Source organism: Myodes glareolus, chromosome 22, assembly GCF_982192425.1.
Source record: "Myodes glareolus chromosome 22, mMyoGla1.1, whole genome shotgun sequence".
In the NCBI taxonomy this organism is placed as follows: domain Eukaryota; kingdom Metazoa; phylum Chordata; class Mammalia; order Rodentia; family Cricetidae; genus Myodes; species Myodes glareolus.
Window position 1 is genome coordinate 48497622 of NC_142047.1, and position 16364 is coordinate 48513985.

Here is a 16364-nt window from a genome sequence, read left to right on the forward strand (position 1 = left end):
TTCCTTTCTCTCTTCTCCACCTTATGTAGCAAGCCCTCAGCATTCCCTAAACCAATACTCCCTACATTTTAGTAGCAAGTCCAGTTAGAAGCTGGTTCTTTGTCCTTCCTCTTCTCTTTTTACTTTAAATGGCACAGGAGTAGACAGCCGATAGACAGATTAGATAGATTAGATAGACAGATTAGATAGACAGATAGATTAGATAGGCAGGTAGGTAGGTAGGTAAGCAGGTAGGACTGGAGAAATGGATCAGTGATTGAAAGTACTTCCCGCTCTTTCAGAGGACCCCAGTACTGTTCCCAGCATCCATCTCAGGTGACTCACAACTACCTATAACTCCAGCTCAAGACATTTGACCCCCCTTGAACTCTGGGAGCACCTGCGTACACATACACACAAATAAAAAACAAAGTCTTGACAGAGCTTGGAAAATGATCTTGCCGTGTAACACAAGTTAACCTGAAACTTGTGACAATCCTCCTGCCTCACCCTCTCTGGGGATTACAGGCATGCATCACAACAGTCGACTCCCATACATTCTTTCTTTGCCACTGGCTTGTGCTGGGCCTAAGCCAGGAGCCCAGTCTCGGCCTTGTCCAGCTGGGGCTTCCTGCTTCCCAGGGCTCTCCTGGCTCCACCATCCCCATGAGAGGAGAACTGTGTTCCTACTGACACTCAGCAGCACACTGCAAGAATCTTACTGATCCACCTCCTCTCATTAGGGGCTAATGGGAAGAGCATAGTGTCACAGGGGGTTGCAAAAGGCCCCCCGCGCTCCATTGCTTGCTGCAGATCTCTTCCTGCTTGACTGGGTCTTGCTGCCCTTGGCTTTCATTGTTGGCTTTGACACTACTGCCCTGTGTCCCTCTCTCACAATGACCGTCACAAGCAATCTCTTTCTCCCTGCCCTTCCACATGGGTAGGAAGAATTGAAAACATGACCCAACACTGATTACCAGGCCTTAATTATGGAGCACCCTTTATTCCTGGCTGCCCCACCCACATCCCTCCCCGGCGGGAACTGTGTGCACCCTGTTCAGTAATGAACTTACCCTGCTGTAAATGCCACCAGAATTTTACTTTTGCACCAGTGATGGAATGAGGCAGTAGCAGGGGGTGAAACTGTATTGTATGCACAGTTGAGCATAGAAATTTCCATTTAAGAAAGTCAAGATAGGACTGGAGAGATGGCTCAGTGGTTAAGAGCATTGCCTGCTCTTCCAAAGGTCCTGAGTTCAATTCCCAGCAACCACATGGTGGCTTACAACTATCTGTAATGGGGTCTGGTGCCCTCTTCTGGCCTGTAGGCACACATGTAGACAGAATATTGTATACATTATATATAGAGAGAGAGAGAAAGTCAAGATAGAGTCTGTCGTTACAGCACCAAACCACAGAAACCATCTCTGAACCATTCATCTCATACAGCCTGCTGCCACTGAGTGTGAAAATGTGGTGACTGCCACTGAGGAACAAAATGTGCTTTACTTGGTGTTCATTGATTTCATTCTAACACACCTATGACTGTAAGTGATTTGCACCCAATGACTTCTGTGCACACCAAGCCCCAGAACCTCACTCTGCCTCCACGGAGGGCTTCTCCTCTCTCACAAGGACTTCCTGTCTTCCAGACACCCACGCCCTTGTGAGCCTTCTTCAGAACCTGAACAAGGCGAACTACAACCTGCCCATCATGGTGACAGATTCAGGGAAGCCGCCCATGGCAAACATCACAGACCTCAGGGTGCAGGTGTGCTCTTGCAAGAACTCCAAAGTGGACTGCAATGCGGCGGGGACCCTGCACCTCAGCCTCGGCTTGCTGCTGCTCCTCTCTCTCCTCAGCTTATCAGGTGAGCCCTCTGAACCCCAGCACGCTCAGGGGTGTGCCCATGAGCTTCACCACACACCACGTCTCTTCCGTACGTCTTCCCAAAGAAGTCTGTCCCCCCCAGATCATTAGTTGATGTCTGTGTAGTTCAAACTCTCACATGTAAAAGCGTTCCTGCCAACGTTTAAAGGTATCTGAATGGTCCCCTTGCCAGCTGAAGATGCTGAAAGAGGCTCTGCTATTTGGCAAACCAGCCAACAAGCACACTTTCCCCTAGATGCCACTTGCCTAGAACTAATAAAACTACACCAAAATTGGCCAGCTGGTCCTCTCCAGGCCATAGCCACTCCTGTTTTGCTTTGGATGCGGAATGTCCTGCGCAGGCTTATGTGGTTGAGCACTTGGTCCCCAGCAGCTGGCATTGTCTGGGGAGGCTGGGGAAACGTTAAGAGGTAGGACCTATCTAAAAGGAATAGATAGGGGAGCTGCAGGGGAGTGGCCGGAGGGTTGCATCCCATCCCTGTTTTCAGGAAGGGCTCTCTGCCTCCTGGTTGACCCCATGTGACTGTGCCTCCTGGCTCCGCTGCCTCAGACTGAGCCCTGGGGGGTGGCTTTCCTGATAGACTATGTCCCCTGAACAGTAAGCCAGGGGTCCTTCCCTAAGTTGCTTCTGGGAGGTATTTGGGTCCAGGGAGGAGAAAGGTAACTCATTTGTTTTGGGTTTTGGAGCCAGGGTTTCTCTGTGTAGCTTTGGAGCCTGTCTCGGAACTCGCTCTAAGGACCAGATTGACCTTGAACTCACAAAGATCCACACCTGCCTCTGCCTCCTAAATGCTGGGATTAAAAAGGCGTGTGCCATTACCACCCAGCACAACACACTTTTAAAAGTTACCAGTGATGGGACTGGAGAGATGATTAAGTGGTTAAGAGCACTGGCTGTTCTTCCAGAGGAGCCAGTTCCAATTCCCAGCACCCACATGGCATCTCACAACCATCTATAACTCCAGCTCCAGGTGTTGAGGAATGAGAAAGAAGGCGAAAGCTGGGAGCAGGAGATTGCTTATGCCCAACAAGTACAGCATCTTTTTTTCTCTGTATTTATTATGCATACACCGTTCTACCAGAAGAGGGCACCAGATCTCATTACAGATGGTTGTAAGCCACCATGTGGTTCCTGGGAATTGAACTCTGGAAGAGCAGTCAGTGCTCTTAACCTCTGAGCCATCTCTCGGCCCTAAGTACATCATCTTATATACATCTTATATTTGTACAGGGAGAAAGTCACCATCAGCAGAGAGCTAAGTCAGACAATGTTAACAAAGAGAACACAGGACACCTCAGACACAACGGTCTTAGGACTGAAAACCACATCCCTCAAGAGTAGAAAGTCAGGTTCCTAGGAATGGAAACCTTAACTCCTTTGAGGCCCTGGCCCCAGCCCCCCACCACCTACTGGACTTTACCAAATCTACCCCTGAGCAAGGACACAGAATTGGTGTGCCCTTTGCCTTTCATCAAGGCCTCTGAAAAAGACAGAGGCAGGCAGATCTCTGTGAGTTTAAGGCCATCCTAGGCTATGTAGTAACTTCCAGGCCAGCCAGGGCTACACATAGAGGCCCCATTTCAAATAATAGTAGTAGTAGTAGTAGTAATAATAATAATAATAATAATAATAATAATAATAATGATGATGATGATGAAGAAAATAGAACATATAACTCATGCTTCCTCCCAGTGGCTAGTAGCAATGATGCAATGACATTGCTTTGAGCAGAGGAATCACTAGGCTAAGAGACAATGAAAGTCTCTTAAATGAGACAATGAAGTGAGCATGTATTGCCAGGCTCTCCTATGTAGGGAATGTTAGTCCAGGTTTGACTTTAACACTTGTCCACATCAGCTTCTGCTACCCAAAAGGCTCTGGGGCCCTGGCATTTAAATTTTGAGAAATTACTGGTATACTCATAGGCTATAAAACTGGTAGACAGAGAGAACACAGCAGATTACATCTTGGTGGCAGAGTGGGTAGGCCAATAGGAGTCACACATTTCCACATCTGACATTTGCAGTTCGTGAAGCTTTGCACGAGGCCAGAGTTCTGTGGGCGGAGCTAAGGGGGAAATTCTGGCGGCGCGTTGTGGGCTGTCTAGATTCTACATCTTCCAAACAGAACATGTCATTGCCCCTCCTCCACCCACCTCTGATGGCTGTGCCATCATCACCCCCAGCATCCCATAATCCCCAAGGCTCCCTGTGAGTCCTCCAGCTCCACCCCTGCCTCCTCCCTCAGCTTAGGTCCTTCTGTCTTCACTTGCTGCCACGGTGACCTCATTGCCCTCCTAACTCCTCGCCTCTATGAGGGTTAGAGGGAGTGATGGATGCTCTCCGACATCAAGCAGTAGAGGATGAAGGGCTGAGGGTGGCACTGGAGATGGAGGAGTTAGAAAGAGACTAAGGATTCATCAGGCTTCCTATGAGCTAGAACACCAGAGAGCAAGCTACCATGAATGAACAGTGAGACGACACAGCTGATGGTCCCTTGCTTTGTGACAGCATCTCAGTCCTGATTCGGGAATCTGAAAAACCTCCTTCATGAGCAGACACCCCTGGTGCCTTTGTACATGTGGCTAATTTGCTAATGGACACCATTAGCCTGCAGGTCAGCCTTGTGTGATATCAGCTGCAGGGATGGGGGTGGCTCTCACGCCAGCTGCATGCAGAATATCAAGGGAACTTTTACTAAGACTACCCATACCCTGTCTCTGCTCCATCTGAAGCTCCAGCACCAGAGGTGTGGCTTAGAAATCTACTCACATCAAAGGCTCAAGGAGTTGCAGGTAATAAATGCACAGGGGAGTCAGAGCCACCTTAGCGAGGGGACTCTTGTCATAAAAGCTCCTGGGCTTCCTGACAACCCTTTGTTCCATCCACATTGCGGGCGTGTGCTGTCTCCCTGGGTGAATTCTTCAGTAGGAAGGAGGAGGAGAGCTAATTTCAGAATACAGAAGTGGCAGCATTTGTGCTGATGACGCTATGGAAGTTCAAGTCCGGGTGGATGTTGGTGAGCCGCCATAACACAGCCTCAAGGAAGGCTCTTACAGGAACAACCTTCCTAAAAGATAGCTAAGAAGTTTATAGACTTAAAAAAGTTTATAGATAAACAGGAAGTTCAATTAAACATCACCAAGACCAAAAAAAAAAAAAAAAAAAGCCAGGCAACCATGGCGCCCACCTTTAATCCCAGCACTTGGGAAACAGAGGCAGGTGGACCTCTGAGTTCAAGGCCAACCTGGTCTACAGTGTGAATTCCAACACAGTCAGAGCTGTTACACAGAGAAACCCTATCTCAAAAAGAAATCACCAAGAACAGAATTCAAGACACTAAATTTGGCAAGATTTGGGGGTAGAGGTAGTTCCAAAAAGCATGGACATTAGATTCTCACCTCAGCCATGAGACTTGAAAGAATTTGGGAAAAGGGAAGTAAGCTGGTAGGGTATGTTTTATGTCTTATGGCTCAGTTAGTAAAGGTGCTTGCCACAAAGCTTGGTAAGCTGATTTGGATCCTCCAGACCCACATAGTGGAAAGAGAGAATCAGTTCTAGCAAGCTGATCTGCCTTTGAATGTACATACGTGCACGCATGCATGCATATACATACATACACACACACACACAATGTAATTTTAAAAATTTGAGCATTAACTTCAAACTACATCCCAGGAGCCAAATCTGGCCCACTGCTTGTGTGTGCTTTAATAAAGTTTTATTAGTACACAGCTCCAATCCACTTACTCACATGCTGTCTGTAGCTGCCTGCTATCACCACGGCAAAGGTGAGTATTTTCCACAGTGACTACATGGCCGACAAAGCTGAAAACATTTACTACATGGCCCTTTACAGGCAGTGCTTGCCAGCGCCTGCCTTAGAGCATCGTCCATAAAACTTCAGCAGTTGCAGAAGAGGCCAATACCAGAAAGCATCGGGAGCAAAACTGAGTCCTCTTCCCTCCAAACAATATTCAGAGCCACGTGACCTGGCATTAAAGTTCTGATGTTTGCAGTTTTTTTTCCCCCTGGGCTCTTCTCTGGCCTGATTTTATTCCACTCTGTGGATGAGAAAACCGATGCTCAGAGAGGCCCCCGAGGCGAGTCCGCAGAGAAGCCATCATTGGCCACAGCACTGCCTCCTTTATGGAAGTAGATGCCAGACGTTTGTGGTTATTATAGTATAGATGGCTTTCTCCAATGGCTGAGAATTGACTGGAAGGCTCTGCACAGCCTTCTCTGACCTCCTTTTAAAAGGGAAATAACACTAATAGCATGGAGAGTGATTTAAAAATGTAAATGGCATTATCGCTGCTGTCAATTTTGCCATCTGAGTTAGATACTGATGGCCCTGAAGAGCTGCAAGAATCTTCCATGAGTGCCCTCTCAATGAAGCAAAGCTGCTGCTGCTGCTCCAAACACAGCTATGCTTTGACATGGACAAATCTCTGCAAAGAGATCTAAAGGAAGGGACGTCCTCAGAAACCTTTTCAACTGTGGCTTTAGGCTTAATTCACCAGAAATGATAATAAGATTAGGTAAGGAATCTTACAAAAAAAAAAAAAAAACAAAAAAAAAAACCCAAAAAACACCTTAAATCAGGAAGAATCTTGTAAGTTCCAAAATTAAATGACCCTGTGTTTGAGGGAGGCGGGGGGGGGGGGCCTTTAAGAACAACCTCTGTTTAAATTACCCTGTGTTTGGGGAAGGCAGGGGGTCCTTTAAGAACCTCTGTCACTGTAAAAAAAAAAAAAAGCTGGGAGGATGGCTCAGTAGGGAAAGTGCTTGACTTGCAAGCATGAGATCATGAGTTCAACTCCCCAGAACTCACGTTTTAAAAAAGCCAGAACATCCGCTGTTACACACTTAACATGCTGGGCAGAGGACACGGAAGGATTCCCCGGGGTTCAACAGTCAGTCAGTCTAGACCACATGGCCAGCCCTCAGCCAGTGAGAGACCCTGTCTCCAAAGGTAAGATGGGCAGCATCTGTTTTCTGTCTCTACGCACTTACTCCTGCATCCAAGGAGGAAACTAAAGGAGGCTGAAGAGATGGGCCAGTCGTTGAGAGGACTCCGTGTTCTAGCAGAAAATGGAGCTGGTGGCTTACAACCTCCTGGAACTCCAACTCTAAGAGATCCAATGCTCCCTTACTCCATTGGTGAGGCCAAACGCACACACCAGCTGCACAGTCACGCCATAATCAAGGGAGCTCTCTTTGCTATCGATCCCTCCCTGGAATCCAGGTCTTGCCTAAACTGCTTTCCCTAATGATATAGCTTTGCCTTTTTCTAGAACTTCCTAGGGTGCATTTACACCTCGTTCCCTTCTAATGTGATGTGTGTTGTGGACACAGGGAGAATCCTAAATTATAGAAGTCACACAGAAAGGCTGTCCTCTGCCAGGACCCCAGGCAGGCTTTGCAGAGACACTGTGGTCCTTTAAAGTCATCCAACGTTAGGGACAATGATAGCTGACCCTTAAGGGATTTCTTTGTGCCACACGCATGCAAGCAAAATACTTTACATAAATTATATAGATTACCTCGTGGAATCGTCTCAGCAGCCCTAGGAGGTGGGTCATTTACATGATCATCTAAATTGACTTAAAACAGGGATTGGAGACTCTCATTTAAAAACAAAGGGCTACAGACTAATTTAATGGATTTTATTCAGCCCCCATTTTTTTTTTTATCTTGCCGAGTTGTCCCCTAAGGAACAGCTGGTAATGTCTAGAAATATTTTTCATTATCATGGCGAAGAGGATGCTGCTAGTGGCATCTAGTGGCGAGAGGCCAGGGACAGAACTGTATGTCCTCCAGAGCATGAGACGGTGACACCTGCCGCAAAGAGATGCCCTACCCCAAAGGTCATGAGTGCCAAGGCTGAAAATCCTGATGCTGGCCTTGAGCAGGCATGAGATGTTGGAAACTTGGCGATACCTGGCAGGATGCATGGGTTTTGTCCATTTAAAAACCTAAAAGGGATTGGGGCTTAGCTCATAACTGCTTACTGAGGAGGCATGAGGACCTAAGTTCAAATCCCCAATACACACACACACACCTATAAGATGCAAAACATGGCGGTACATGCCTTTTTCCCCATGCTGGGACGTGGGGACAAGAGGGTCCCTGGGGCTTGCTGGTCGGCCAATCTAACCAAATCTGTAAGATCCGGGTCACTGAAAAACCCTGGCTCAATAAATGAGGTGAAGCATAATCAAAGACGATAACTGATTTTGACCTCTGGCCTCCACACACACACATGCAAACAATATATATATATATATATATATATATATATATATATATATATATACACAAATATATATACAATACACACATATACACACACTGAAAAGGCTATTTATGTACACAATCTGAGCCTGACATGGTGGCTCACACTTGTTACTCCAACACTCAGAAGACTGAGGGAAGAAAGGCCTCCTTGGCCTACATGGCAAGTCCCAGGCCAGCCTGGGCTATGTGGCCTCAAAAAAAAATATAAGAATAACCTTACTACACATCTTCAAAATCACTTGTGATTCATAACTAACCGTCTGGAAGCAATCCTGACCATTGTAAGGAGAGAAACCCACCTCAGAGGGAAGTACTGAGCACAGGGGTCCTGTCTCTAGTGGCTGGAGGTGGGCCCAGAGTATCTCTGAAAGAGTTGACCAAACCCAAATGAGTAACAGCCTGCAAGTAGGTTCCTTCTTTCCTCCATGGCACTAGACTCTCTATAACAAAAACCCAAGACGGAAAGGGCTTTGTCACTATCTCTAAGTATGAGGTCGTTTCCTGGGCTTGGTGAAACCCATGATCTGGACGGGAGTCAGCACAGCCCTGACTGGTGTCCCGTGGAAACGGTCATGCTTGCAAACAGCGAGCTAGCAGAATGAACTGGATCTGGGCAGATCCTGGGGACAAATTCCTCCCTCGTCACAAAGCCGAGATGAGTAGAGAGGGCCCTCACAGTTGGCAAGATGTAGGGACCGTGAGCAGGAACTGGGATGCTGTCCTGTTAAGCACACCATTCATGGGTACCACTTGTGTGGCATGTCCTCACAATCCACAGGATACCTCATTTCCTTTGGGCTATAGAGCTGCACACATGTGGATGGTTGAGCAGGAACCTGCAACAATGTCCTCATCCTGGTACCCGGAGCTAGTGAACAAGTCACTTTCCTTGATAAAAGACACTTTGCAGACATAATTAAGTTGTGTATCTTGAGATGGAGAAATGCCCTGGATTAGTAGAACCAGCCTGATGTAACTACACAGTCCTTAGAAGGGGGCCAAGGAGCAGCCATGTGATGGTGGCAACAGGGAGGCGGAGGCAGAGGCAGAGAGACAAGATGCTGCATCCCTGGCTTTGAACCTTAAGGAGTCACAGAACACATCTGCCTCTAGATCTGAAGCTGGCAAGGAGGTGACTCTTTTTCTAAAGCCCTGGAAAGGAATGCGGCCCTTCCCACACACATTAGCATTAAACCCGTAAGACTCATTTCAGATCTGTGACTTCCAGAACTGTCCAGGAGTACACGTGTATGGTTTGAGGTTCATGGGACTACGCCTACTTGTTTTGTCAGCAATAAAAAATGAATCTAGCCGGGTGGTGGTGACGTATGCCTTTAAATCCAACACTCGGGAGGCAGAGGCAGGCGGATCTCTGTGAGTTCGAGGCCAGCCTGGTCTACAAGAGCTAGTTCCAGGACAGCTAGGACTGTTACACAGAGAAACCCTGTCTCAAAAAAGAAAAAAGCAAGGAAGGAAGGAAGGAAGGAAGGAAGAAAGGAAGGAAGGAATCTGGTGTGGAAGGAAGGAAGGAAGGAAGGAAGGAAGGAAGGAAGGAAGGAAGGAAGGAAGGAAGGAAGGAAGGAATCTGGTGTTTCAAGAACAGCCAACAGGTCTTTGCTCTGTGGAAAAATATAGACAGACAGACAGGCAGATAGGCAGACAGACGAGAAATAGATGATAGATGTCTGATTCATTGAAGATAGGCAAATGATTGAAAATAGATATACATACATACATAGATGTCTGATTGTTAATCTATCTGCTTGATTGATGATAGTTGTCTCATTGGCTAGTTAGATGGATACATGATTCATAGGTAGATAGATAAGTGATAGATAGAGAGAGAAGGGCGCATCTACGATAACCATTGATTGGTCTCTGGGCTCTGTGCAGTGTATTCCTAGCCCAGCACATCCGTGATAATGATCAGAACGCAAGGCTCAACTGTAGCCACGCTAACAGCTGCTGTCAGTCTTGGGGAAGAACTTTGATGCCTGAGGCCGTCAGCACTTTCAGAAGCCGGCTTTTATGTTAATTGAGGGGTGTGCTGGGCCTCACATACCAAGAAGTCCTGGACCACTGCTCTATAATCACAGCCCCAAGTTCAGCTTCTTTAGATGTAGCCAGTAAGATAATCTTGTCTTCAAATGCCACGCTAAAGAAAAAGAATGTTCAGGGGAGTGTGGTGTGTGTTGGAGCCTGTCAATCACTGATCTGGTTTAGTTGAGTGTTTTGAAGTGAGTTGTGATATTCCCGACCTAATTCTGTACCTTCTCCACTCAGGTCTGTGAGAACGCCAGTCTGAAGCGTGACTCCCCAGTTGCCATGGCAACAGGAAAAAGAAAAAAAAAAAGTCTATCCAAATCTGAAGATTGCCGTTTACAGCTCTCAAACTTCACAACCAGGCCTCAATTGTTCCACTTTCTCCTTTTTTTTTTCTTTGCAATTTCATTTAATCTGTACCTCATCCTTTGACAGCGTTTTCCTTCTTCCTTTGATTAATGGAACCCTCTGGATTTGCCCTGAATGTTTTAGAGATCACGCGTGACCCTGGACCTTAGGGAGGAGGAACAATGGCTACTTTTCCTGATGTGTCAACACGTTGCTAGACAGCGCTCCACCCATGCAGCTGTGCGGTGGGTTTTTATCTGTACGTGGACGGGGTACCTGTCTGTGTATATACCCAGTATTTATGTAGAGGACTGCAGGGGCTGCCCGCTTTTGAGATGGTTAGACAGAGGAGGAGGAAGCTCAGCCAGCTGAGCTCTCCAGCCGAGGTCAGTCTGTGGAGCTTTCACTCAGCCACAAAGTTGCATCTCCGGGGGGCCTGCTCAGTCTAAACACCAAATGCTGACCGACCAGCCAGGCAGGTCCAGGCGTTGGGGGTGGGGGAAGGGCAAGGAAAAGAAGTCTTCTCTCCTCAGTAGGACTGCCGCCACTTCCCGCTGCCACCAAATGCCATGGTCCTGACCCCCAGGTGGGAAGCGGGGAATCAGAAGCTAAGGGCTGAACAATTCTCCCCCGGGCAAGCGTCTGTAACCGTACCACCCAACCCCGGACCCACAGTCCTTATGACGACACAGGTCATGGTGGAGACCCTCTCCCTCCTTGGTATATGTACAAGTGCAAATGTCATCGTGGCATACCTGTAAAGAGACCAACAGGTACCACCTTGTACGCACATATTACCCACACATGTACACACGCATTACGCATATCCATGCCGTTTGTTTCATATATACAGGCATAAAATAGAGTAAACCCAGGTAGTTTTTAAAGTACCCTTCCGTGTGACTACCGTTGTTCGCAAAGCTGAGAATAAAAAGTTGTTCATTATGTCCGGAAAGGAATCGAGTTTTGTCCTGTGAGCACGTCAGGCTAAAAAAGGACGTGAATGCTCCTGCAGAGATTAGCTTCTCTTTGAGAAACTGTAAATGAACCAGCGAAGCTCACACCAAATTTTTTTTTTTTTTCTGTCAAATGAAGCGAACGCCAGCCTGTGATTTTAGAGCTCAGAACGAGCAAGGGGAAGGTAAGGGTCTTAAGTATGTTTTAATGCTGTTGCTTACAAAAGGTTTTAACCACACACACACACACTTGCGCACACATGCTTTCTTATGCAATCTATGTTGGCCCTGTGCTTTTGAGTTCACCTTCTGCAGGCGATAGAGTCCTACGTTGTCTTTGTTGTAGTGAGATTAAGCGAGTAGAGGTCCACATACCGCTCTTTGTTTCCACGGCCAATCTTTTTGGGCCATATAGAATGCAGAGATTTTTTTTTTCATTAAAAATAAATGGACATCAGTGGTTAAAACTGCTGGCCGGTAGCTCTCATCTGATTTCTCCATGTGTCTAGTGTGTCTGATGCTGGATTCCCATTTCGGACCACTGGGGATCCCCCGTCTATCTGTTAGGTGAATGGGTCTAGAGAGCTGGAAGGGGCCAGCTAGAGAGATGGCTCAGTGAACAGGCGCTCAGATCCCAGTACCCGCCTCCAAACCAAGCATCCCCACGAAAGTTCCAGCTGTAGGGGGGGGAGGTGGACAGAGACCAGAAGGTCACTACGACTTGCTGGGTTCCAGCCTACCCAAGACAGCCCCACCCAGGTTCAAGGGGAGATCCTGCCTCAAAGGAACACATGGAGAATGACTAGATCACCTGGTACTCTTTACTATACTCCACATGTGTGTACCTATACATACACACACACACACACACACACACACATGCATACCACCCACGAAAGTAAAAAACTCCAGCATACAAGTTGTGCAACAGGCAAGCCATGTCTAGCACAAGGATATGACTTACCGTATCACAGTCAACTGTGCAGCTGACTGAAGACTTCCCGGCCCGGCCTCACCCTCAATTGGATGAGCACATAAAGCCCAGTCATTCGTATCTCCATAGCTCCCAGACATGGAGATCTTTTCAATAAAAGATGCCACATTGTGAACATGACATAAAGGTTCTCTGCAGGCACATGGTATGGTACACGATGGGGGAGAATCTGAGCCCACACATTCACACTCTACAAGATGGTCCTCTTCTGAGCCTACTTGGTGTACCCCAGTGCTCCGCTCTCCTCCTGAATGGCCGGGAAAGGGGGAATGTTCACCCTTAAATGGACCAAAGAGCATCCTCAGGTCCGAGAAGGCAGCCTGAGTCACATGCTAAGTAACAGCCAGAAAACCCCTCCTTCAGTGTGAACTGGAGCTGGTGCTAGAGCGATCGCACATGCGCAGTGGTGCGCCCGCCGAAGGAAACAGAAGACTCCTCTTCTACTCTTCATATAGATTGCAATTTAGATAAGGACACAGAAAAAGAGAATTCAAGTCCAGGGGGTGGTGGAATGGCTCAATTGATAAAAACCCTAGCCTCAGAAAGGTAAGTTCAGATCCCCAGAACCCATATAAAAAGCCAAGCATGGTGGTGCATACTTATAATCGCCGCGAAGCTGAGACGGGAAACAGGGACAACAGACACTCTGGAAGCATGCTGGCCAGCCAATCTAGCCTACTTTGTAAGGCAAAGGAAAAACCCGGTCTCAAACAAAAGGAAGAAAGGCACCCAATTTTCAAGGTTGATACGAAATAAGACTTTGACTCTTAGAACAGAGAGGGAATTTGATGGCTCTGGGAAGACTCTCAAACTCTCATTTCAAACAGTTAGATAAGTGGAGATGGGTCAATTTTCAAACAAAATAAATGCATCTTGTCTCACTCCGAGGATAAAAGCAGAACACTGTGAAGGTCTTCTCTCCCCCCGTTTGGAGACAGGTTCTCATATAGCCCAGCTGGCCTCACACACCTTAAGTAGCCAAGAATAACCTTGAACTTCTCCTCCTGCCTCTACCTCTTGAGTGCTGGGATTCAAGTGTGTGCCATCATGCTCAATTTACAAAGTGCTGGGGATGGAGCCCAAGGCTTTCTGCATGCTAGGCAAGCGCTCTCCCAACAGGGTTATGGCTCCTGCCTGCTCATCTAGTCTGTGCGGGAAATTTCAACATGAGGCAGCTCCCAAATCATGAGACCGGAAGCTGAGAGGAGTCACAGCTCCTTTAAGTGGCTGCTAGGACCATTCACAGTCTCCCTACTGCAGCTCAGTATTACAGCTCTCGACTTGACAGCAACGCACCAAAGGCCGATTGTAGGCCGGAAGACCTCAGTCTGAATCATTGGCCCAAGTGCCTATCCATCGACACCAATATTATGATTTGGATAGAAGATGTCCCTACAGACTCAAGAGTTGAATGCTTGGTCCCTATCTTTTGGGGTTTTTTTGTTTGTTTTTGTTCTCAGGGTGAAGGGAGTCATTGTCCCAAAACATCAAGAAGTGCCTAACTGGAGAAAGTAGGCCACTGAGGGCAAGCACTTAGCAGGAACTTGTGCATAGACACTTCCTGTCCTGTCTCTACTTCCTACCTGAGCTGTGAACTGCTCTGTTTTATCACATCCTTCTCATGCAGACAGACACCTCAGCAACCCTGAGCCAGATAAATCCATCCTCGGGTTGTCTCTGTGGGATACTAGCATCACTGGATAGCAGTCACTAATACAACCAGCTTATGCAGAGGTGACAGTGCCCTGCACTGCGAGTTGCTTTCCTCTATTGAGCACCTCTTCCTGATGGCACCTTCTGCTACACTGAGTTCCTGTGAGAGATTCCGCTAAGAAGTGTTATTGCTATACTAGATGTTGGAACTTAGAAATTTCTCCCATACAAAACACTGTAATTCCTTAAGCATCCCCAACCGTTTCTGGAATAAGCCATGGCTCATTAACACATACATAAGGGCGTCTACCAGATTTTTTGAGAGATTTGTTGTTGCTTTTTTAAAATATGTACATTGTAGGACACGTATATGCAAGTGTTTGCAGAGGTCAGAAGAGGGTGGCAGGTCCCCTAGAGCTAGAGTTACAGCTGGTTATGGACCAACATGTTTGATGGGCTCTGAACTCAGGTCCTGTGCAAGAGTAGCAAGCACTCAGTCACCGAATCATGTTTCCAACCTTGGCTAGACTAATTCATATATTGAGTATCCAAAAACCAACCCATGTCCTTCCAATGCACATTCATTCCCAAACGAAGAGAGAGAAGAGGAGGCTGAGGGGGAGGGTAGTGTGAGGTTCCCCAGAGCTAGGCCTGTGTCAGGTGACAACCCCATGTCGAAGAGGTCACGTCTGCAGGATCTCTGAGCCGTTTCTGGTTTTGTAAACGTAACCGAGAGGTATCTCTAGGTACAGTTGACTTGAGTATAGATGTGTGGACAGATCAATCACACCATAACAGAAAGCCTGTCCTTTCTGTTGATGTCTGTCTAAGCCACCATCAACATCGTCATCATCGAGAGATCTGACTGTGCCCTTCAAAAACATTCCCAGCCATTCTCTCTCCTCCTCAGACCGCAGCACAAACACTTCTCATGACCTCATGGGGAAAGACTTTCATCAGTGGTCACCCAAAACCTATATTAACACTGCTCCCTCTGTTTCTTCTTGCTAATGGACTGGCAAGTCCCTTGGCTCCAACGAACATCTGTTCAATTAAAGCAAATAAAGTAGCCAGTCATGGTGAGGCACACCTATAATCTAAGCATGAGTTCAAGGTCATCTTTGCCCACATAGCAAAGTCATGGATGAGGCTGGCTCATCTTATCCTTCCCTCATTGATAGATGCTGTTATAATTTGAATGTAAAGTGTCCCCCACAGGCTCACATATTCTAGCACTTGATCCCTAGCTGGCGGTCTGTATGGGAAAGTCGTAGAGTCAAATAGGAAGTGGGTGCCTGAAATAATTAGGTCACTAAAATCACACCTTGAGGCCTCGCAGCCCAGACCTTCTTCCTGTTATCTCCTTCCTGAGATCTACTGCAATGTGAGATCAGACAGTTTCCTGCTCCTGCCACCAGGCCATCTCTGCCATAATGAACTGTGACCCACCTGAACTGTGACTGTCCATGTGTACCAGCATCATGGTCTGAGAATCAAATGCCCTCTCAAAAATACAGCCTTTCTCCCTTAATCTGCTTTTGTTATGGGTGGATAGATAGACATAGGTAGGTAGGTAGATAGGTAGAAGATAGAACATGGCTATACAGATGATATACAATATCAAGAGTACTTTAGAGATGTCCTTAGCAAAATAAAAAGAGAATAGGGTAATAATTTTAAGTGCCCCTGTGGGCCAAGCATTACACTTTTTGAAAGATTTATTTTTTACTTTAATTTACATGTATGGATGTGTTTTACCTGCATGTATATCTAATGCACTGTGTAGCTGCCTGGTATCCCCAGAGGCCAGAAGAGGGCAACTCATTCCCTGGAACTGGAGTTACAGACAGTTGTGAGTTGCTACCTGGGTGCTGGGAGTTGAACCCTAATCCTCTGAAAGAGCAGCCAGTGCTCTTAACCAATGAGCCCTCTCCCCACCTCTAACACTGCATATCCTTTTATATGTCTATATGAATGACAATTCTCATTACAAATGAAACATAATATGTAATTCTCTTTGTAGCCTACACAAATCATGAGACATTAAAAACAGCATTATCTCCATTACACAGATGAAGCCACTGAGATTCACAAACCATCTCTAACTGGGTCTTTTTCTTTCCTTTTATTGAAAAAAGATTCTTTTCTCAAATACTATATCCTGCTTACCATTTCCTCTCCCTCTACCCCTCCCAGTTCC

At 46.8% G+C, this 16364-nt stretch overlaps 1 protein-coding gene across 1 annotated transcript in view; it reads left to right on the top strand.

Moving 5' to 3' along the window:
• The window catches only part of Cdh13 (cadherin 13), a 969028-nt gene extending 957024 nt beyond the window's left edge, over positions 1 to 12004 (top strand). Inside the window, exons 13-14 of the mRNA XM_048437368.3 lie at positions 1632 to 1850; positions 10454 to 12004. Coding sequence (XP_048293325.2) covers positions 1632 to 1850; positions 10454 to 10461 — 227 coding nt within the window. The 3' untranslated portion in view covers positions 10462 to 12004. The remainder of the gene's footprint in view (positions 1 to 1631; positions 1851 to 10453) is intronic.
• Positions 12005 to 16364: the final 4360 nt, after the last annotated feature.